Source organism: Epinephelus lanceolatus, chromosome 2 (assembly GCF_041903045.1).
Source record: "Epinephelus lanceolatus isolate andai-2023 chromosome 2, ASM4190304v1, whole genome shotgun sequence".
Taxonomy (NCBI): domain Eukaryota; kingdom Metazoa; phylum Chordata; class Actinopteri; order Perciformes; family Serranidae; genus Epinephelus; species Epinephelus lanceolatus.
Genome location: NC_135735.1, coordinates 27,957,047 through 27,981,749, shown reverse-complemented (window position 1 = coordinate 27,981,749; position 24,703 = coordinate 27,957,047). Strand labels below are relative to the sequence as shown.

Here is a 24,703-nt window from a genome sequence, read left to right as displayed (position 1 = left end):
ATAACCTTCAGTGTAATGTAACATGACAGCAAACTGAGCAAACCCTCAATTCAAGATGTCAAGCTCAGCTCACATCCCAGCTACATCAGCTGATCTCAAACAGCCCAATCAACTGATGGAGCAGCTGTTGATGGAAGAGAGTCAGCTGATGAACCAATTGGCAAATCTCATTCAGGGCACCCTGTTTAAACTGCTTTAGCTTGCCTACTGTTGCTGCTTCCTGTGCAAGCTGCTTTGCAACCTGCCTCCACCCCAGCTCCTCCTTTTCTTGCTGTGTCTGACTTATCAGTGTCATTTCTGTTTGTCATTGATGCTGAATCAGTTCTGTTCCCGGGGTCTTTGCTGCTGCTCCATGTAGGCGCATGGAAGGGCAAGGAGGTTTGCTCTCTCTGCCTTAGGCTTTCCTCATTTGTAGGTGGAAGGGCAGACTTGTGTGCTCTCTCTGCCTTAAGGTTTTCACGTAGACGCGTGGAAGGGCAGAGAGGTTTGCTCTCTCTGCCTTAGGCTTTCCACGTAGGCGTGTGGAAGAGGCTTTCTGCGTAGGCCTGAGGAAAGGCAGAGGCCCCAGAACAGAGCCATACCGCCAAATATAGTACTGCAAATGGAAATAAAGTTTTCTTTGGCAAAAGTGTTTCTGGCTGAAATTTATTTACTGTAGCTGTTGATGTAATGTAGCTCTAATATGTGTTGACATATGACTTTTTGTTTACAATATACAATAATTATAATACAATAATCTACATTTGGAGTACACTATACTATACAGTTTTTGCTATATACTTAAGTTGTAACAGATGTCACCTTTAAAGAGCTGCCACATCTGATAGATATTTATTTATTTTGGGGCCATTTAATAAGGTTTGTAACTAGAAAGGGGTTTGAATTATTTTTTGTTTTCTAGTAGGCCCTACTGCTTCTTGTTGCAGACTCCAGTCACAGAGGGAGACAAAGGGCGTGACCCTGCTGATGGTGGTACAGCTGTGGTGTTTGTGGTAGTTTTTGGGGCATAATAGGAATGTATGATTACCTGAAGGTGTTAGATCTCGTCACTAGAGGGCGAGCTCTACCAACAGATTCCCCTCAGCAGACAGAAGCACCATTTCCTCCTTTTCTGAAGGCATGGGATTCAGATGGGTATATTTGTTATTTGAATATCCATAAACTGTATCAGATTGCTACATATCTCTTTTAATCATCTGCCTTGCTGTCATCCAGGCATATTAATCTCTGAGCTGTGCATATTTGTCATGAACAGACCCATCATCAGGTTTAATAACTTGCCAACAAGTATATCCACAAACTGTGATACCACAGTCATGCACACGCACACAGGGATACTCATTCACACACAGGCGCACAGACAATGTCCTCCCCCCAGTGGTCCATGGACCTCCCTGACACCCCATTCTCTGTGTCTCTCAGTCTGGCAACCTGCCCAGACTGAGAGACACAGTCCAGCCCTCCCTCCCTTTCTCTCTCTCCCTCTTTGCCCTGGATCTCTCTCTGTGTACTCTGTACATACCAAGCCAAGCCTCACAATGCTGCATTTACTAAAACAAGTGGCTTAGAAATGTGCAGTGATGTCGCTGTTCCCAGGCCTGCCTCTCGCTGTTCTGGACCGGCTCAGTGAGGCAGCGCACACACACGGATCTGATGGCAGAGCGGGGCAGGTGGACTGAGCCAGAGGAGAAACCAACATCACCTGTTTGGGAAATCTAGAACGAGGGAGGACAAACAAAGAAGGAGGAACAGACTGTTTGGAGAGCAGAGGTCTAGCTGTTTCTACCCACTCACCCCACCCTGCTCTCCCTCATATGCACACACACAGACACACTCTCCCCTTGCCTCTCCCTGCCTCCCTCCCCGTTTCTCTCCTCCACTCTCCGATGCTGGTGTGGTGAACAGCAGGACACTCTCGGCTGAGCTGCATGGAGGCACAGGGAGGGGCAGGGAGCCCAGGTAAGAGCCATTTTCTATCCTTCCTTATCTCTCTTCCACGGATTTTTTTTCCACATCAGCACGGCTGTTTGCAGAGTGTCTTTGTCTTTTGGATGACTTGTGTTCTGGATAGTCTGCCTGCTGTAACTAAGTGTCTTTTCTAAAAACAGCATGTTCAATATGTTTAGATTTGTATAGACATTTTCAGATGATGAGACTGAATATTTGTCAGAGGAGCTGGTTTGAATCATGAAACTACATTTTCCTGATTTTCTATAGGCAAGATTTAGTCACTGATATATATACTGGGGCACAGGGGGAGTGCACCGTTACTCTGTCTTAGATCATTTCCCTCTCCTATAAAATCCAGTTGTGTGGGGTGCGTTTCTACATCCAAGCTTCATGTTTAATTTTGTTGCCTAGCAGTGCTGTCCTTTTTGCATGCACACACTGTAGGTCAACCATGCAAAAGCTTGGACTGATGAAATACAAATTGCTGCACAATAGTGGACGCGTATGGCCTTTGTGCAAAGGCCATTCAGTGAAGCCGGTGCTGTGTGGTAGATTGCACATTGTTTCAGTGCCACTATTGCACTGTAACATCTAAGCATTCAAAGGGCTGATAATGTAACTATGATACAGTGTAGGCTTTCTATTGACGGGTATCCATGACATTAGCTTTGATAAATAAATAAAAAAAAATCTGCATCTCATAATGCACAAAGTGAGGCAAAGCAGTAGAGGATAGTTTATTGTTGGTGTATTACATTAGCTGCCTCTGAACCCACAGTGTGCACTCAACCACTATTAAAATGTTGTTTTATTACTCCATTGTACCTTTGGGTAAAACAATGTCTATGCAGCCACTATAAGTTGCAATTTCAGCAGATATAATGGCAGATGCTTTTTTCCTGCCAGGGCTTTGTTCTACTTATCATTGTATCCAGCCAGTATCTGAACACTACGCGTTCATGCTGCCAGCCAGAACGACATGCCCATGCCAAACTGGGTTATTATTTGGTCATTATGATGAGATTGAATTAGAGTGAACAGCGTTATTATGATGTATCACAGGACAGAGTGTGACTTCTGGAAAGCAGTATTTGTACTGAGGCTGTTCTGAACCAACAGCTACAAATCAGCATTCACAGCCCTGTTTGGGAGGAAATAATATTGCTGGAAAATGCAGCAAAAACACTGTAAACTGTTTGGGAAATTGAGTCTGGAGTCAACATTTATTTACTTATTTCTTGTGCACAGTAATCTGCTCAATTGTTTTTAGAGAAATGTGTATAGAAATGTTCATTGTAGAGCAGTTTGTACAGAGATGGAGAGCAATCAGCAAAAAGGGTGTTGAGAGAGGATGTTAATTCCTCCTGCCTGCGCTACAAACCAAGATTGATTTATTGAACCGAGACACTGAGTTTGATTCAACTTCTGGCAAACCTACAGTACATCATTCTCATATCTCTCTTCTTTCGTCAGCTCTCTGATTCCCAGACAGTCATGGCTGACAGCCCGAGATATGGTCAGCCATTGCCTGAAAACACCCCATTTCTGATAGTTAACCAGCAGTAACTTAGTTTCTTGTTATTTACTCTAACTTCTTCACAGCCGGTTCGGCAGGTGGTGGCTAGATCAGACCATCTGTGTAAGCATGTCCTCCTTTACACTGATAATACTCTGACCTTCTTGGAAGCTCTTTTCTTCTGTCACCGACAGACTAAGAGCCAGCGTCATCTTCCACCAAAATACTAACCATTTGGGCATATGTGAGCGGACAGAAATGGGAGAATAGAACAGTAGGGAGTAATATAGCTACACAGGGATGGTACATGTGTAAAGTCATGTGCATTCTACATTCCTTAGAGAGCAGAAATAGCTTATCTTTTTAAGAATGCACTGCAAGTTGCAACAACCCACTGTTCTTGTGATTACATTTCCTGACAAAAGGCAGATTTTCCAGTTAATGGATAAGATTAGGGCTTGAATGAATGGGTGGATAGATGAATGAATACCTGCCTCAGAGCAATGTTAGAAAGGTCAGGAACTGCGATAATGCATTATTTCTATAATGAGTGTTTGCTGTAGAAGGTGATGGAAATGGAAACCAAACTTGCTGCTTGATAGTCTAAATATTGAATAAACATTTCATTTTAACAGCAGAGGTAACTTTATAGTCTTTCTGTTTCTGTGGCTCCTCGCTGGGGAAATCAATCAATAGCCGGCAATGAACACTGTGCTTCTCAGGGTGAAAGCAGAATCCATCATGTTGTGGCTTGGCCTTGGCTGTAACAGACTTTTAATCTGAAATGAGAAATTCAACTGTCTGGGAGCATACTGCAAGTAGAAATAGCCTCACCACCCATCTGGTGAGGCCCATCAGGAATCTGCTATACTCCCACACTTCTTTCCATCAACTCTGCATGTTATCATAAAAAAGCCATACTGTCATCATCTTTGCTAAATGGTGCTTCACAGATGAGTCTTTCTTCTGTTATAATTTCATTTTAAATGTCAGTTTTTGATAAATATCTTGTGATATAATCCACCCTGCTTGATTTGTTGCAGTAAAACAACCTTTAATCACATCATAGGCTACTGTAATTTGGAAAATGAGATAGTTTATGTTGCAGTTTAATATTCTGTATTCTCTCAGTTGAATGTGCAGCCCTCCTGTACTCCTATCCTTACCTCACTCAGCCTCATCACATACCCCACTGTGCTTTCAGCTGTGTCAAACAGGCGAACAGAGTTTGTGCATACTGATGCATTTGAAGGGATGCTATTTTAGGTACTCTCTATTTTCAGACTTTGTTAATAGCCTGCGTGAGCCTGTTTTTCCTATTTTGAAGGGATATTTGAGATTGAAGAGTGTGACCAGGCTCTCTTTATAGACACATCAACGTGACAGTAATGTAACAGCTGTTGAATTAGACGTCTGCCCACAGCCAAGTAGACCAATCTCCTTTCAAGGAATCACACACCTATTAAAACTTTCAACACTGTGTGTACACATAGAATTAAACATATTGATACAGGACTGACTGAAGGCAGAGTATGTAGACTATGAATGATGTAAAGAATAAAGAAGAGCAAACACATTGTGTATATTTAAGCATTACAATGGACAGGTAATGAAGGTACCCGGTGATAAATGTCAGGAGTTTTGGTTATTGAGAGGGAAAAAACATGGGTTATATAATAAGGACAATTAACAAACACAACCGGCAAATACTGTAGCCAACACTGACGTCTTTTGGTACCTGAGATCTCATGTAATTCCTTCCCCATCATTGCCCCAAGATGTGTCTTTTTAGATTTAACTGCATTTTCTTGATGCCTAAATTGTTCTGTGTAAGATTTAAACCTGAGATCTACAGTTAAATTTTAGGTATAGTTCAGATCTTTTAAGTAGGGTTTTATGAGGTACTTATCCATAAGCAGTGTATTAACTACAGCACATGGCAGCTGGCACGCCCCCACTTTGGAAAGGCCGGCTAAAAGCAATATACTGCTTTGGACAGGGTCAGCAGCAAAACATTAAAAACATTTTAGCCACCTAAAAATCAATAACAGATTATGTACACTATATTGTGAATATTTTCATGGCTTTACCCTGCCACATACAGCCATTTCTGATGAGAAAGCTGTTCAGTCTCCCATCTCTCATCAGAGCCGCCAGACTCCATTGAGAAAAACAGTAATTTAAGCTTGCTGTACAGGGGAGTGGCTTTTCTAGCGCTGCCTCGATCACTTAGTTTGTTTGTGTTAGTGTGTGACTTCGGTGAATCAAAAGTAACCCTTTTAAATACCGAAGTCAAACAATAACACAAACAAAATACACGATGGCAGCAGTGGAACAGCAGCACCTGTGATCAGAAATGTTAAATTACTGTTTTTCTCAGTGGAGTCTGGCTTGCAAGAGAGCAATGTAACAGCTTCAGTTCCAGGACATTGCTGTCTCACAGTAAGGCAAAGCAGTGAAAATATTGTAAAACTGATACTGAGTCTTTTAGGTGGACTTGGGTAAAATCTGCTTTGCTGCTGCCCCCCATCCACAGCAGTGCATTGCTTCTGTGCCAGTACTCCTGCCTGCTTCTCCAAACTGGGGTCATGCCCACTGTTATCTACTGTGTGTGTAATACACTTACTATGGATAAGGACCTCATACATCCCCACTTCAAGAGATTCAAACCATCCCTTTAAGTAGAGCAAATAATCCACCATCTCTAATGTAATCCTACATTAGAAATCTAAGAACCTTTGATCAGTATCTCCACATTTTTATTCTGTGCTCCCTCTCACTATCTGTGTCTGTGTCTATGTCTTAATAGAGCCCAATAAAGACATCCAGAAGCTGCTGAAGCCCTCCAGCTCAGGTGACCTATCCAAGGAGTTGTTCCACCACCCAGCAGGGGAGGAGGAGGAGGGTGGCCTGTCAGGGCACACTGCTAGCCTGCTGCACATCACCGAGAAGAGACGTGAGTACTGAGAGAAGAGAGGGCGAGCTTGTGAAACAGATGAATATTCATTGGTAATAAAGAGGTGTTATAAGCTAATTATGGGTGGAAAATGCTTCGAGCAAGATACCTGATCGATAGCAAGTGTGTTCGACAGGAGGGCAGAGGATATCCTGCTGCTGTTAGAGTGTGTTATCAGTGACAGTCACTACTGGATTGATCTAATGTAGTAACACATAATGAATTTCACATATAGCTATATATCATTAACGTTTCTCACATATACTTTTGCACTATCTACATCCTCATTCAGTAGAGTCCAGGTTTATCTTCACTTATCTTTAAACCCACAGAATGATCACTGTTGTTTTAGGTTTTCAAGGTCCCACATTCAAAGACCACTGCAGCTTAACCTTGGTTGAAAGGACTCATTGTGCATTGGTCCCATACAGAAGCTCCCCTGTACGCACCAGACTCAGAGCCCAAGGCTCAGAAACACAGAGAGAGATACTGGGGCTACATGGGTGACAAGGCAACCTTTATCTGCTTCACTAACCAAACACTTTTATGGAATGACAGCTCATCCAGAGGCTAATGTCTGTGTCTCAATGATTTAACATGACCCACTAACTAGTGGAGGCACCTGGCAAGTCAGTTAATAGTATGTGGCAGTGAAGCAAGGAGAAAGAAAGAGTAAAAATGTATTCAAAATGATCACCATCTTATTACAGTACATTAATCCCACCCACCTCCCATCCTATTATTGAGGGATCAGGAATAAAATTAAAAAAAATGTATCTGCTCTTTAGATTTCATTGAGATTATTCATTAAGGTTTTGGCCCATTGCAGCTTCCTCTTACATGTCACAGAGACAAATGACTTCCTGACGCAGCAGTTTTATCTCCATAAAGGGGACCACAGTTGCTCCTGAGTCATCTGAAACATTTATTTTTAGGCCTGGAGCAAAGAGCCTACCTTAAAAAGACAAACATTTCAATATCTCAGAGAAGAGCAAGTTGTCAAATCACTAAAAAATGACAACATGCAGGTAGACTAGATGCACTAATGCACTCAAACACATAGAAAACTGCAGTGCGGCTACATTTTCCTTTTGTTTTTGTGATTGCATGCATGGAACTGAAGATTAAAAATTAATGGTGACTGCTGTGCAGTAGTCTTGGAGCGAAATAGTGTTCATCTGTTTGTATTGATCTTTAACAAGAGATGTCAAAGGGATGAACAGAGAAATATGGGATTCAAAAACTTATGTACAGCTTAAATTAAAACATGTCTCCCAGCTCTGTTGGATTAAACCATGCTTTATTCATCAAACATGTTCAGCTAACTTGTTTTCATCAGGGTGGTGAATAAAGCATGATACTCGAGAGAAGAGTTTTGCAAAATGTTTCAACCTTGATGGTTTTCACTGTGTGCACATTCTCAAAGTAAAAAATCACAGTTTATCTACCTGTCAGTTGTTGATTAGAAAACAATGCACCCAGTCGCTGTGAGGAAAAAGCAACAACTGCAACAGAATATATTGTTTTTGCCACTGTCATCATTGCAATCTGTTCAGGCTTGACTGATGACCCTAGAGCCATGATGAGAGAGGGAGGGGATTACACAGATTCAGCATGCAAGGCACATCCCCTCTGCTCCCTTATCCCCTTCTCCCAAATGTGAACTCCTCCCTCTTACCCATCTGCCCTATCCTCTGTTCCTTCAGTTAAATCTGTCTGTACCTTTCTGTGTGCAGAGGAAAGGAGAAAAAAAATAAAAAGAAAAGGAAAACCTTCTAATGGAACATCAAATTGAAAGCATGCAAACAATTATTTGTCTTACTGTGATATTCTGAATGAAAGGAAATATCAATTTACTTTTCGGTGAACAGTAGTGCCCTTTATTTCATACACATTAACTACAAAGGCATGAATATGAAGTGTGAGATTAAGGGCATGCTGGAAAAATAAAAAAAAATAATAAAAAAAAATAAGCCAAGGCAGAGTTGAAACGGATCAAAAGACACGAATTTGACTTGCCACCAGGCTGCGGGCTTGCTGTAAGAATATGCAGTGGTCTTTTACATCATCTATCTGCTTTAGGCGCAAAGTCCTTTCTTTTTTTATGGCTCAGTGTGAATTCTTTATTGTCAGTCCTCCCCACTGGCGTCTCAAATCTCCCCTGATTGGCTTTTGAGATGGAGGCAGTTGTTTCAGTGTGTCTGCCTGGGAGAGAACCCGTACTGATCAATTATTCAAGGAGAAAGGGTGTGGGAGAGGAAAAAAGAGATGGGGAAGAGGTGGTTAAAAAACAAGCGCAGCAGAATGGGATTAACCTTGTAACCAACTGAAATAATGGCAGAAAATAATGCAGTGTTTTGTTTTACATAATGCATCCCTTCCTCTATATCTGCTTTCTCTCTTTTTCATTCGTCTCTTTTTTTAAACATTTACCTTTGTACAGCTTCATCTCTCCTCCGTCTCCCATCATCCTGCCACTCCCTCTCTTCTCATCATCTCCTCCTCCACAGTTTCTAACCTCCCTGTTTCTCTGCCTTCGGTTTCTTCACTCTTCCTGAAAAGAGAGTCAAAGAGACTGATAGCTGTCAGCAGGCACCCTCCACCCTGAGGGAAGAGTAGAAACACAAACACAGGCAAAAGTCAAGTGATGAAAAATACGAAGTGAATAAAAAAAGGTTCTGTGAGATCCTTGTCAACCGATGATTGAATTTTGCTGTGTTTCTCCTCTGCATGTAGTCAGCCACTGTCAGACAGCAGACAAAAGCTTTGGATGTGAAATAGTTCTGACTGTTGACAGCTGCTTTCCCTTACTGTTATTTAATTATATGTGGTTCAGTGGTTATTGGTGTAACTGAAACTGGTTTGCTTAACCGCTTAATGAAGTGCCTTCTAGAGACTGTGTATTCTTTTATACTGTACAGCAGTAATGTGAAGTGAAGCCTCAGGCAGCTCGTTCCACACCCTGATATGGAAGTTGGATTTTTGCAATATATGTTGATGGCAGGACCAGCTAAGCCTGAAGTCTGATCAGTAAAAATCTGTCTTTATCGGAACAGTAACATGTGCACTAAAACTAACATGTGTGGTCCCTTTGGTTAACTGCTGCATTATTAACGATGTGGAGACTGACTGTGACTAAAAAGAGGTATGGATGAGTCAGACTCAATAGAAATGAGTAACAGGAAGAATGATAACATAAAAAAAAAATCTCCTTTTACTTACAGCTTTATGCCGGAGCAGACCGATCAAGATACCCAACATCAGAGTTTGGGGTTGGGTTTTAATGTGAGATTTAATGGGTGATATCAGGATAGAAGAAAGGTGTTTGAAACATAGACTGTATAAAAATAATTGGCTTATATAGCATTTGTGATGTCCCCCATTGGTTTGTGGACTCTTGTTTTGAAGCATGGCTGTTTAAAAACAACTACGCAGTAGAGATTTCAGTTGGCCGAGCTGGCTACTTATGGTTAAGGGAATAAAATAATTCAATCATGCAGCTCTTCTAGACTTTCCAAATGTTATTGGACCTAATGGATCAAATTCTAATTCAATCAGGAGAGACAGGAGAATGGAGTTAGGATAATATTTAATACCAAATATGAGACTAACAATTTGTGCTTATTAAGATTTAACAGAAGTCTTTGGCACTTGGACACCAGAGGGAGATATATTGTGATCGAGGGACATCTGAGTGGCAGCAGGATAAATTCCCCCATGTAGTCCAGACACTGGTGGTGGTGGTGGTGGCTGATGACTCTGAGGCTGATGGCTGATGAATCCGTGAAGACTGGGTGGTGATGGGGAGGTGGAAGGTGCACACGACTGCAGCAAGAAAGAACTACGGCAGAGAAAGAGCCATATTTAAAATAAGGAGTAGGAAAATAATAGGCTGACAGAGAAGGTGTGTCGCTGTGCTGTTAGTTGATTGTGAATCAGCTGATGACTCAATTGACAGACCCAGACAATGACACCTAGAGACAGTGAGTGAGCATATGTGCAAGGAGTGAATGGCAGGGTGAGAAAGAAAGGTTACAGCCTAAGCTTGAAAAGTGCCTGACTTAACTTTCGCTAGAGCTTCTTTAGTGAAATTATTAATTTTGCAGGGGTTTTAACACTCAAAAAACTGTATCCACTGATTTCCAGACTTCTCTTTTGCCATGTAAGTCTATTGGAAAAGGTCTTTTGGGGCCATACAGCATCACACAGGTGTAATTACACAGTTTGGCCACTATAAAAATTAGCTTAAAAGCCTGGTTCACTTCCTGAGGACCTGTTTTTAAGCCTCAAGTTTGGCATTTTGGCCTTCGTCATCTTGGATCTTTAGAGCTAGAAGTGACCAAATTTGGACAAGAGGGTGAAGCTATGGAGTAGCAAGTGGTGGGTCTGACTCATAGACACCTCACAGACAGCCTGTCACTCCAAGCGGCCACTGCCTTAATTACATGTTTTTAAGCCTTAATAACATCTAAACGAGTAAGTTACATAAAAATTCTCCCCCTGTACAGCTTAACATTGGTGTTTTTGGGGACTGACTCCCTCTTGGAGCCAGCTTCAAGCAGCTGCTGGAGAAACTGCAGTTTTTCCACACTTCAACACTAGCTACAGTATTCAGCCCTGGGGGGCTGCAGCTTGGTTTGCACTGATATTTCCAATTTGTAACGTATAGAGGAGCAAATAGATGGGGACTTGAATGGAGCCCTGGGGGATCCCACAGGTGATTACTGCAAATAAAAATGAGAGATCACTTGTTTTAAGGGAATATGTCTTCTAGGGAGTTAAAAACTGAGCTGGCATTGGTTAATTTCAATAGGTTATTTGTCTTAAAGGCTTAAATGTTTAAAATAGCACTATCACCTCTCTTTCTCTATGTCTTGCCTGCCCTTTTTTAGTCTTTCCTCATCTTTATTTCCATTCTCTGTCTTTATTTCTCTCTTTGTGGAAAATTCTAATATAGTTTTCTGTGGAGCTTTTATGTGCTGGCCACACATTCACTGGATTTGTAAATATCTGTGCATATCAAACCTTGGTCAGAGCTGGTATGTGACATAGTCTTGGTTATGAATATGACAGTAGAGTAGAGTAGAAAGTTTGGAATAAAGGGCAGGGTAGGTTGGTCTTTGTGTTTCATCCCTTTGATCACTTTTAGACTTCAAACTCCAGAGTCTCATCACATTTTATGTTCATTTCTTATTTGTAGTTTCTCACAGTCACTGCTCCATATTTTATTTATTTCTCGTCTCCTGGCAATTATGGTGTTGAGTGTTTCTATATATCTATCTATATCTGACACATGGCACAATGACCAGCTACTGCTCCAGCATGATGACCAGTCTTGCTTAAATCAATAAGTGCTCTACAGGGAGGATGGTGCAGGGAATTAAATTCAACAGCAGACAAAGAGCGGCAGGAGAGTGGGCTTTGCCTCTTCAGCCTGAAGCATTAAACAGTCAGAAAAACAGGCAGGCAAACGACACTGGGATAATAACAGCTTTCAACCTGTCACGTAACCCATCGTTTTCTTGACAAAGTCACGCCCACAAACAACCAGTGAAGTGTCTCATTCAGACTTGACGTTGCGCAGCATGCAGGCATCCACTGATTCACAAGGAAATACAAACACACCTCCATCTGCCTGCAGTCTCCTAACATCTTTCTCACTATAATGGTGAATTAGTTCAGCTCTATTACACAGAATCGCTTCCTAACTAAAGTGATGCTGAGACAAGCAGGTGCTCTTGGACTTTGCATGTATGCAGAGTATTTGAATAAATTTCACTTTACATCCATTAAAATTTCATCTTTGGAGGCAGCCTGATTGGAATGCAGGACCTGGCACGTTGACACACACACCACATGTGAATTTGACCGTGTTGTGTGCGGCAGTAGTGTCTCCTGCCTGTCGAGGAATCTTGTGCAGGAAAGAAATGAACAGGTGCAACACACCCAGGGGAAAGATGGAGATCACAATGCGTTGAAGAACTGGCTATTTTCATCTCCTCTGACTTTAGCTCTTGTTTCAATTCTTCAGTGAGTGCCTGTCTTACACACAGGTGTCATGCTGAAACAGAGACACTCACTACAGCGGCATGCTCCAAGGCAGACTGGAGAAATCTGCTGTGTATGAGATATTTCTGAAATAGAGAGCACTTAGCTCTCCAAGAGATGTACTGATAAAAGTGAATAAAAGATTAAAAATGTTCCTCGTTGAAATTGATTTTACTGTAGAACTGCAAGAGCCAGCTATTGATCTGATCATGAGTACAATTAAGAGTGCGTTTCATGATGGGCTGAGGAGCTCTATGTTGAGAATATCTACAGTTTATCTGCCACTTCTTTTTAAACAGATTTCTGCACTGTCAGCAGAACAAACAAACAAAAATGGGTGGATCATTTTAATCTGTTAACATCCATCCAGACTAAAAAGTATGTTTTCTCTCTCTCTGCTTCACAGAACCACTGAGCAGTGTGTCTTCTTTAGAGGTGCACTTTGACCTCCTGGATCTGACTGAGCTGACTGACATGTCTGACCAGGAACTGGCTGAAGTTTTTGCTGACTCTGATGAGGAGAACCACAACGAGTCCCCAGCAGGTAAGGCCTGCAAATAAAGAGAATAAATGCTCTTAAAGTGAACACAAATCATTTAAGAGTAAAGGGAGGGGGAACCTCATGGCCAGTGCACAGATTTTAATTCATGCAAATGAAAATACAAATGATCCCACACAATTTCCTGTACTAGCACGACATTTTCTTTGTGCACTTTTGCCCTGTAGCTTTATTTCTAAAAAGCTTGGTTGCGTCAGTTTGTAACTCGTTTCATTTGATTATTGAGAAATGCATTTCTTAAATTAAATTCCCTCCCTGCAGTCTTTCCCCTTAACTCAGTGGCTTTTCAGGAGCAAAAATGCCTGCAAAAGAAAACATAAATCAGTCATTCTTAATGTGGTATTACTCAGTGTGTTTGTGTGGGGACGTAAGAGAGAGTTTCACATCATTATGGCTCGGCAGGGTCCTTTAAGAGCCTGCTGAGCTATGTTGATTTAAAATGTCATGTGACTCCCTTCTGAGACTCATTAAAAAATACTTCACAGTGTCTGGATAAATGCCCTTAAAAGGTTAAACTGCCCTTTTACATAGTCAAACTCTGTTTGAGTCTTATGAGAGACAGTTTTATTTAGATTGCATCAAATAATAATAACATTTAGAATCACAACTAGGAGTGCAACCATTCTGGAAAGCAGGAATTAAGGAAACAATGTTGTGTTGAGCCTCATGCACAAATGCATACTAAAGAGGAAAGACAGCTCGCTCTGCATGTGTGTCACCGCAGCAGGTACAGGATAAAGGCAAGCACGTCTTTCCCCTGCTTCGCACAAGGAAGCACAAAATCTTTCCCATGTTTAATTTATGACCTCCGAGCCTCATCCTGCATGCGGACGGTGAACTCTCTCCTCCTCCGGCACTCCTGCCTCTCAGCATGCACACAGGATTTCATGCCAGCTCAAGATTTAAAGGTCCACCGACACAGTTTAGACAATTTCTTTGAAAATACTGTGTATTCTGTGCACAGACTGTGCAAGTCAAAAAGTTTAAAACATCGCATTCGTCTTGATAAAAATGTCAGACTTTCAATTGTGATGCTGTCATCGGCTCGGGGTGTAACCAATTCTCGTACTTTGGCTGAGAGGAGGTTCAAAGCAGATGTTCATCTTTCTGCTGACAGCAACTTGAAAAGAACCTAATGTTGGACTCCACTAAAGCACAGGGCCGGACAAAACAGATTTTTGATTGTCAGACATACTTCTCACCCCACTGGAGAGACATTGTGAAACTTTATAAGGAATTCTTTCTACATGCCTCTCTTAGCATCTCCTTTACCTTTTACAACAACAGCATTATCTCCCTTCCTTCTCTTTTCTGTTTATTACTAATATTGTATATAATGGCACCGCTTGTTAAGTGTGAGTTATGGTCCCTGTGGGCCATCTGTGTTGTATGCTGCTGTCCGCGGCTCCACAGCCAATTATTTAAATTAAAGCAAGAGCATCTTATGCGCAAGAAAAAAAATCATGTTCTTTGTTTCTCAGTGAAACCTTGTGCATTGTTGAGTGCAGAGTGATTTGTGCTCAAATAAAATGTATTACCAAAACTCTAAGCAGTGTTCTAGTTAATTATAAACACTGTGGGGATTCTTAATTAAGGCTCAGCCAGTTTATTTCTCACCGCTGCTGGTGCTAAGACAACTGTAGTGTAGGGCAGATTTATGGTTGCCCAGATGTGGATGTCTTAGATCATAGCAACAAATTTACTTAAACCTGCAGTAGAAGATATCTTGAACACTCTGGAGCAGCAGAAACAAGACGTGAACACAACACTGACATATTAACCCCCTTAGGGGAGACTCCACAAGTGAAAGATATGTATTGTAAAATTCAATTTATTTTTAGACAAAAAAAGAGACACTAGGTGAATAGGTAAGAATTTTAACTGTTTGATATTATAATGAAACTTTTCCAATTAATTACTTAGATTAACCTCCTGAGACCCGAACCTTTATTTGGTATGGATTTTTATTTTCTCCTAGCTAATTGGGATCAGCAGGACCCGATAAGTGTAAAAAACTAAACATTATTGATGATAATTAAGTCCCAGTGTCCTCAAACGAGACAACAGTAAAGTCCCAATGTCCTCAGTTGAGTATTTCCTAATTAATCCTAATTAATTAATCTTATCTTGTTACTGTTGCTAAAATTGGTCAAATTTGTTGCCGTATCAAACCACAAACGTTAGAAATCACGAATAAACAAGTTTTAACCATAAAATATGATCAGGTTTTGAACCTTGCCCACTTTTGTGTTGGGGTCGCCTGTAGACAGACTTGGCAGAGATGTCTGCCATCTTGTTTTCACATAGATTAGTGTATTGTGGTCTTACTACCACTAGATGGCACAAAGAGTGTCCATGAACGAGGACAAGTCTAAGTTAAGTAGAATGAAGTATAAGGTCAAGTAAACCCAAAATGTAATGCGTTCATATGAGGACAGGGTCTCAGGAGTTTAAGACAATCATTTTTTGTATTGGGGTGTCCAGTAGCTCAGTAGGTATTGTGGGCGGCCCATGTACAAAGGCAGTGTCCTTTCCACAGTGGCTGCAGGTTTGTTTCTGGCCCACAGCCTTCTGCTGCATGTTGTCCCCTCTCTCCCCTGTCATCAGATGCAAAAAGCCCCCAAAAATAATCTTTAAAAATATATATTTTTTGCATTGCAAGTTTTCTGACATTTTATGTTTAAATATCCAAATGAGGCATTATCTAGAATATGCGGTCTTTGCATACATTTGCAGAACAGAAATCTGAACTAAAATTAACACCTAATTATGTATTTTGGGTGTTTTCTTTCCACCAGATACGAATTTATTAACAGTTGCTTATTAACACATGCAGCAATTTCAGAGAAACAATATAATTCATTTGGAGTTGTGTTTCTTGCCACCTCAAAATCTTTTAGCTCTATTTTTGGTAACTATCAACCCCTGTGCAAATGATCTGTCTCTTTAGCTGCTAAACGCCCCACTGTTTTCACCAGCTAGTCACTAACTACGTCTGTCTACTGTTTGGTGTTGAGCAGTTCGTGTATATAGAGACGTGGCAGCACAGTAGTCTGTTAACTTTAAGATTTTAATGTCTTAAATGAAACACTTGCAAGCAAGTTGCTAGTCTTGGGTCATCATTCACTTCCTATCAGTTTTACTGTTTAACAAAAAATGACTGTGCTCCTTTAGAAAATTAAATCAAAGGATTTATAACATTGTTTTATTCATGAATTGATGACTTCATACAAAATGGGGTGACACCATTTATCCAGCAGTAATTAGATTCAGTTTCTTTCAGATTTAAAGCATCATTAGAGATCACATTCTGCCATGATTTGATTCGCATCAGTTCAGTCTGATTAATGGTAATAGCTCCAAAATGTTTTACAACCTTTCAAATGCAAATTTAACAATAATGAAACCCATGTATGATGCACTGTCTCGAAGAGTTTGACTGGCAAATCATAAGCCTCAAACAACAACCAGTCAGTAAATTACATTAGTACATGACATACATGTTTACCTTTAAACCCATTTTCCCACAGCCAAGCAGACTAAACAGTTTTCCTTGGTCCACCCTTCTTGGTTCCCCTCTCCAACACCACGACCACACCAAGTTCCCTCATTAGTTACAGGCCACAGCTGCTTTTCAGCCAGGTGCAGGAGACGCAACAGCCAAGAGGCTTTCAGTCCAGCGTCTCACATCCGCTGCTCCACTCTCTGCTAATCAAGATGAAGTCCTGCTGTCAGAAGACATACAGCTGTATATCACTGCTGATAATGTTAAACGCCTCGGATCTGTGAGAAAAACAAAACCTCAACAGTGATTAAATGTTTGCACTTTCAGGGTGACACATTCAGATGATTGATCTGTTTTTATTGTTAATTAATGCAAGCGACGACCTCACAACGACCAGCGTGTGTCATTCGCTCTTGTATTTTTACCTGTAAAAATAGATCAGCCATCTGAGAACACAGCAAACTTTTTTCCCTTGTAGAAAGTCTTTAACCTTTCGGCAAGTGTCGTGTCATTTTGTGCAGCACCTTTCTTTAACTTCCAAAAATCTCTCACTGCTACCTGTCAGCTGTTTTTGTCTCACACTCTCCACGGACAATCCTCCTGTCATCCACCCTCCATCCCTTAGCTTGTCTTTATCCTTCATTCCCAATCTCTGTCTCCATGTCTGTCTCAGATATGGCTTTTACAGAGGAAGGATAACAGTCCCACAGAGATGCAGCCACCAAGATGTCTGTCAAAAGTTTACAGACTGTAGAGAAACTGCCAAGTGTTTTGCTTATAACGTTACATAAGATTTACAGAAAATCGTATGTGCAGTAAAGACATGAAATAATTTCTGGTGTTAAGCAGTTGCATGGAGTTTTGGTGCTGTGAATCATTTTGGATAAAAGGTGTCTGTCAAACAACCTCAAATATATATTGTGCAGGAGATACAATAGGATGTTAATGCTTGACTTGCTCATTATTTTCCGCAGCACAGTCGGTGCACCATCATGTGACATTTTTTGATACAAAAATTCTCATTGCCATTATGAAAAATATACTTCTCCTAATGACACTACAGTATTTTATCATCTAAGAAAGAAAATTATATATTTCACACACGAACAAAGATATTCTATTGTCCCATACAGAAGTGCTGTGCAGACAATGACAGAGTGTTTGTGTGAGAGAGAGAGGATTTATGCAAACACTGACTTATTGCACAAATCTCAGCTGTGAGGACCAGCTGTTCTATTTCATCTGGATTCCCTAAAACCTCCCTCATAATTTGGCCCTGTAATTTCACGCAAGGCAATTTTTCGAGTTTCAGTAAGTCGGCTTATTTGTCTGCACAGTCATCAGTGAGTTCAGGGTGGGGAGACAAAGAGTCTGAGTGTGATTTAATGAATTTGTGTCAAAGGTTGCATTGCAAATGTGTCAGTATTGAGCCGTGCTGTGCGAGCACTAGTCTCTATGGGAAACTGCTGAGTGTGTGCCAGTGTGTTGAGGGCACGTAGGAGTTGAGGGAGAGGTTAAAGGAAGAGGAGTGGAGAAGATGGGTGAGCGAGTTCGTGCTAAATGTAGGTCCTTGAATAATTCACTTTTCCCTGCTGGAAACAAAAGCCTCGTCCTTCAAAGCCATCTAAACCGTGATCATAATCTAACTTACTACGCTAGCACATTATTTATAGATGCTTGTGTCTTGTTTGTTTTGTTTACGCTGCTGTCTGTCTTCGTTTTGCTTTTGTCCCTTCCTCTCTTTCACTTTCAGCTCGTTGGCAGTTTGAAGCCTGATTCAAATTGCATCTTTCATGGACAGTTCAGTCAGAATTAGTGTACATAATCAGTTTTACTTCATGGCCAGAGAGCTGAGAACATACAGTACTTAGTGTTTCATAAAGAGTCTCTGTGTAGAGAAGCTCCAGAGGCGCAGAATAAAAGGCTGACTTTGTCCAGTAGGTTTGCTCTTTGTTTTATACTCAAATGAGCCTATTTACCCATGTCCCTGAAAAAATACCACAGGCATAGCTTTGGCCTGGTATTCTTTGTTGTTGGAGCAGGAACAAGGTTTTAACTGATGACATTGCAGACTATAACCTATTGTGTTTCTGTCAGGCTGATTTCTGTTCAAGTCATATTAGATGTGGTTTTTTTTGTTCTATGGATTTGTAAAAAAGTAAGGCATGAAAGGATGCAGAAAACCGAAACAAATTCATCGTCCATTTATAGTTTGTTTAGTAGGCAGTGTCTCCCAAGAGGGTCCCATCTCCTAGGAGAGACCACAGATGGTTGTCACACTGTTTGTCGCAGCACATATAACTCCCTGAAGTTTTGTGTTGGAGCTCTCACATTTTGACACAAATAGATAGCAGTGTTCCCAACATCTCCAGCTATATCACATAATTAATAATTGATGTCAAACACAAGGAGTTCTATTACAGCCTGCCCCACTACCAGGCTACGTTTTAACAGTAAGTGCTGAGTGGTTCGCAAAGAACAAAAAGAACTCACCTGTGACTTGAGGTGCTGTTCTTGTTACTTTTAAAACTTTAGAAGAACTTTTTTCTGCAACATTATGTTGTGCTTTGTACTATACAGAATATATGTATAAGATGCAGGCAAGGACAGCGTACACGGAACGGTATAACCAAGTATGGGCTGGAAGTCCCAATGTCACAGTGGAAGATGCCTCCTAAAGTGGTTGAGAATGACCGAGTTAAGATCCTGTGGGACTTCCAGATCCAGACTGACAAACTGGCGATGGCTAACCAACCGGACATTGTGTTCATCGACAAACAGCAGAAGAAGGCAGTGGTGATAGATGTAGCAATCCCGGGCAACAGCAACATCAGGACGAAGGGTTTGAAAAATACCAAGGGCTGAAAGAGGTGCTAGAAAAGATGTGGGAGAGTAAAGGCAACCGTGGTGGCAGTGGTAGTAGGAGACCCATCTGAGGTCTCTGTCCAGAAGAGTGCAGTCCTAGGAACAGCTAAGATACTGTGCACTGTGGGCATTTCCCACTCTGCTGTCAAACACCTGCAGTGACATCACTGCTTGGGCTGCAGCCAGAAAAGAAGCATGTTGTAAAGTTGTAGCCCACTGAGACGCAATACGGCAGCAGCTCTCTGTCTTGGGTCATTCAGTGGTTATTTATCCATTTATCCTTTAGGACCACAAGAGCACTTTTTATAGACCCTGTATAAAAGCTCCTTTGAATGTAAAAGGTCAGATTCCAGTCAAACGTGCTGCCTTTGGTGCTGCTTCAGGCTTTAAAAGTCAATACAGATTAGTATCTTTGAAAAATACTCACCACAGTTCACAAACACAGATTGGGCTGTGCTAGGATTAGCATGCACAGATAAAACAAGCGTTGTTTCCCAGAGATGGGTTTAATTACACAGGCGCTGTCACACACTGTACATGCATGCAATTATATGTGCACATATAGACACAAATGTGACAGCTGTTTTCCTGTGCTGTCACAGGTTTTCTGTAGGAGAGGCTCAGAAACACTAAGTTATGCAGCAACACGCTGACTGAAGAATCTAATGGCTGCTCGCCAGCAGCACAGAAGGAATACAATGCAGTAGCCCATAGCTCAGGGTACTCTGTGCTCTGTGTATGTGACTGCACGAGAGAGAAAAAAGTGAAAGTCTATGTATGTTGTAGAGAGGGATGTAATTGTAACTGTCCCCTGTGTGTGTGTGTTTCAACTATTTTTCTCTATTCATGTTCTTGTAATTAGATTTCAGGGCAAAAACAGGTCAACAGAAATCTCAATGCACACATGGGATGGAACAACGCCATGCCTAACACACACAGTACAGACACACATTTATATAACAGCATAAACACCAGCAGTCAGTCAGCAGGTGGTCATGGCGCTTGCTGCAGCAGACTGCCACCGAGGAGATTGTTGTCCCTCTCATTAAAATCCAATGGAGACGCCATCAATCTTCTGAGATCAATATGTCTCCTCTACCTCCCCCTTTCTTTCGTTCTCACTCTCTCTTTGTCTCTCAGTCTCTAATGTGTGCGAGGATATGGATGTGGCTTCGGGGGGAGATATATAAGCCAGGTACTGAGTATGACCTTCACTTAAGAGACCCAGCGCTGATATGGGACGTGTAAGGAAGAGCAAGTTGCCAGCTCTCTATCACTCTTCCCTGCTGTTGTCTGTTTGTCCTCCTGGTAGGCTGGACATCCCCACCAAGTGGTGTAAAGCAGCAATGATCACAAGGCTGAAAAAAAACTTTTTCAGTGTCTAAATTTAAAACAAAAGAAATGGTTGGTGTAGGATGGCTTATACAAAGAGAAAGCAGCTTTTTGAGTGAGGAATTTGAGATGACTCAACAAGACTGGTTCAATTTTTATCTCATCCTATAAGAATCCCTCAAAATGTAATCAGTATGATGCTGCAGGCGTGCTATAAACACTAAAGGCTTTTAATGGCAGGGGAGAAAAGCAAGCAGGAACTGTATCTTACAAGACCTCTAGCTGTCAATATGCTTTTACAGGTGTAGAGTTATGTGTACTGATGGCAGTTATTAAGACAATTGTATTTCCTAGGTCAAGTTGTGTGAAACGTGACTGGTGTGCAGAATTATTTCCTTGAGTCTTTTTTTCATATTTGTGTCCATCAAGCATGGGTGGATTGAGAGACAATGAGCCCCTGGGCACAGACATGCAGAAGGCCCCACCACCTCTTTACACAGGAGCAAGACACACAGACTTTATAGATGTTTAGCCTCTTTTTGTTGTTGTTTTGTGTCTTTTTGTAAGTGTTACAATTCAATTCAATTCAAACAACTGTACTGGCATATACAAAGATATGTAATTACAAAAGAATTTCATAAAAAATAATAAATAAATAACTAAAATAAGTAAAGGAATAAATAAAGACAAGTAAAAATAAAAAAAATCATATTTTACATGTTACATACATTCATACATTATACATACACATTTAATATACAGGTGTCGCGTACAGGTTCTAGATTATACTGCTTTTTTCCACAGATGAATACATATTAATTGTTAGTCCCTCAGGCTGTGGCAGGCAGATAAATATTTAGATACAAAAGGAGCCGTTGTCCCTTCACCCAGGAGAACTGCCGGAAATCTCTGACTGAGGAGAACTTTTCACAGCGCAGGAGGAAATACATTTCTGTTTCTACCTCACCTGCAGTGACTACAATCTCTGCAGTTTTGTGGCTCTTTGTAGTTTCTTTTTGTCTGTGGTTGTTTTGCCCCCTATGTAGTCTTCTATCTATCTGTCTAGTCTCTTTATAGTTGCTTCGCATCTCTTTGTAGTAATAATAATAAAATAATGATAATACTATTAATGTATTTTATTTATAGGCACCTTTCAAAGCTCTCAAGGACACCTTATAGACACAGATAAAACAAGCAGCAATGTATCCACAGATCATAAAGTCAAATGAATCAGTAATAAGGTAATGAAATAACTAGACACAAATCATAATTATAAACACTAGGTATAAAATCATCATCATAACATCATCATCATCAGTGCAAATCTCCATGTGTGTGTCACCATTATATCAGACTGATGCCAGCTTGAAAAGGTGTGTTTTCAGACAGGATTTAAAGGTTGATAGGGAGTCTTGTGGGTGACAGTTTCAAAGGCGGGAAGCAAAATGGCTGAAGGCTCCAAAACCCACTATCTGTCCCAAGTGGACAGATAGTGATGTGAGTTGGATTGCATTTTTTGTGGTTGTTTTGCCACTTTCATGGTCAATGTGAGTCACCTTGAGTCTTTTTGCAGCTGTTTTGCCATGGATGGATTACTGAATGGGCCATATTGGGCACAGGCCCAGGGGCCCAAAGTGTCAGGGGCCTCGCTAGCTTCGCGAAACGGCACTCAAATTAACACGTACTACGAAGGAATGCACAATAACCACATGGAGATGCAAAACAAATACAAAGCGACACAAAATGAATAAAAAAGACAACAAAATAGAGGCAAAATCACCACAAAGTCCATGTGTGTCCAGTCTTAAGAACAGGAGATGGTGGGGCCCATTGTCCCATAATCCATCTATGTTTTGCATCTCTTTGTGGTCGTTATATGATTCTTTGTGTTCATTATGTGTCTCTTTCTGGTTGGCACATGTTCAGTCGAGTGATATTTTGCAGGCCAGAATGCCCCCTGACACCCCTGGGAGGCTCGTCCATTACTCCATCCACGCTGCCAAAACTTTGGATTCCTGTTATTAACAAATCCCTCTGTGTTTGGTTCTCAGGTTCCCACCAGCCTGTGCTGCCCAGAGGCGGATACATGCGCTCCCCCTCATGGACACGCTGCAGCAAAGTTGAGCCCCCGCGAGAGAGAAAGCACCACAGCGACTCGGACACCGCAGAGCCCTTAATGAAGCTGGAGAGGCCGAAGCAGCCGTGACATCTGATGTGAAACAGCAGCGAGAGAAAACCCAGAGACAGACAGACACATCCAGAGCGGGAACACAAAGCGGACCAAGAGGCCCCCCATCTGCCACTGTGCACTCACATAACGTTTCATGGTGCTGACGAGTTCAGGTTGAGCTCTGGACAACATGTTCTGTACTCTAAAGATGTTGAGATGTGCAATACACAATCTCTCCTTCTCTCTTTCTCTCTCTCTCTCTCTCTCTCTCTCACACACACACACAATCATTGTATTTTTCATGCAAGAGGTTCTTAACATACTCTGGGCTGCCAGACAATTTTAAGCTTTGTTTTTGAATGACAGACAGGGTATGAGGTCAGAAGAATAACAGCACCTCCATCCTTACAGCCTCTCAGGGTGGGAAATAGCCTGGACAGTGAGATTGGTTTCTAAATTGTGTCCACAGCGTGTGGCCAGCCCTTCCATGTGAAGTTCAGACACTGGGATTCACATTGAATTACCAGGATTTGATTTGAAACGTAAATCAACAGAGCTGATAAAAATAAAACATCACTCCGAGGCTATATCTTAATGTGTTGGCTTGAAAATGTGACAGGGTTTTTTTTCTGTTGCCTGCAGTAAAGGTAACTTATCCAGTGGGAGTGGACATCACTGAGGCCGCACTCTCTTTCTCCATTGTGATGAGGACTGTGTGTTGTTATTATAATTGCCTAAATGAAAATTTTTGCACTTGTCTCACTGGATTGTATTTACTGTGCCCCGCAGAATTATTGGCATTTGGTGCAGATGACACACAAGATAAACAGACCAAGTAGCAAGCTATATGCAATACACTTTTCCAGACATTCAAAATTTATTTGAAGAAACGTTTTATGATTTCTTTATCATTATTTAAAAAGTGATGGCTGCCAGAGTTGCTGCTGCTAAGGTAATTAGAGTTGATCGATGCATTGACTTGATGAGTGATACTTGAAGCAGTTAGAAATTGAGGGAGAATGGCATCATAATCAGGTGGACTTCAGTGAGCTTTGCATGAATGCCAAAAATACAACAAAGTGCCAACAATTTTGTAATCATCTTTTAAAGGATGACTTCAACGCATAATGAAATATTTCACATCTTTGTAAGCAAAGATCATAGCTGATTACTTGCTTTATTTATCTCACGTTTAGCTTGTCTTTACCAGGAGTGCCAACAATTCTGAATGCTGTGACATGATGGATCAAAAGTGACACTGGGATGATAGACGAATAAATAAGGGTCTTGAAAAAGTTCTCTTCATTGTGTCATTTATGAACTACACTTATGAGATGCAGCCCCATTCTGTACTGTGTGGCGAGCATGCGTCATGATATACATCTAAAAAGTCTTCCTTGAATTAAATTAAGTTGCGCAGTATTAAAAAATAGGCAGAGTGGGAACAGCTGATTAAATTAACTTGTATTCACACGAGACTGTCAGCAGGTTAACAGTTAATTTTGTGTCCACTGTCAGTGCTGTTAAATATTAATTAGAACAAAGGCCAAAAAAAGTGTGCACTGCAGAGGAGAGATCACACTGGCTGCTCAGCATCTGAGTAACAAATGAATATGAAAAGTCCTTCAAATATTTCTAATGCAATTGTGGCTTGATCACACAGGGGTTAAGGCCACATGCCCCATGCACACCGCTGTCAGTCCTCATAACTTGGTGCAGGTGATGGCAGGAAACATCAGATTGAGGACAAATGAACAGATACACCTCACACAAGATAGCTGAATTGTTCTTCTTTCAATTAA

At 41.2% G+C, this 24,703-nt stretch overlaps 1 protein-coding gene across 1 annotated transcript; it reads left to right on the top strand.

Annotated features, from left to right (window-relative positions):
• The first annotated feature begins 1,532 nt into the window (after window positions 1-1,532).
• Window positions 1,533-24,196, top strand: dbndd1 (dysbindin domain containing 1). The gene is made up of 4 exons (XM_033647667.2): window positions 1,533-1,959; window positions 6,276-6,422; window positions 12,877-13,014; window positions 22,783-24,196. Exons 1-4 carry the CDS (start codon window positions 1,929-1,931, stop codon window positions 22,935-22,937), a joined length of 471 nt encoding a protein of 156 aa, XP_033503558.1. The 5' UTR covers window positions 1,533-1,928; the 3' UTR covers window positions 22,938-24,196.
• Window positions 24,197-24,703: the final 507 nt, after the last annotated feature.

Coding starts and splice junctions, on each gene's coding strand:
- dbndd1 (XM_033647667.2), top strand. CDS start 1,929: ATGGAGGCACAGGGAGGGGCAGGGAGCCCAG. Junction 1,960..6,275: donor GGGAGGGGCAGGGAGCCCAG/GTAAGAGCCATT, acceptor ATGTCTTAATAG/AGCCCAATAAAGACATCCAG. Junction 6,423..12,876: donor GCACATCACCGAGAAGAGAC/GTGAGTACTGAG, acceptor TCTGCTTCACAG/AACCACTGAGCAGTGTGTCT.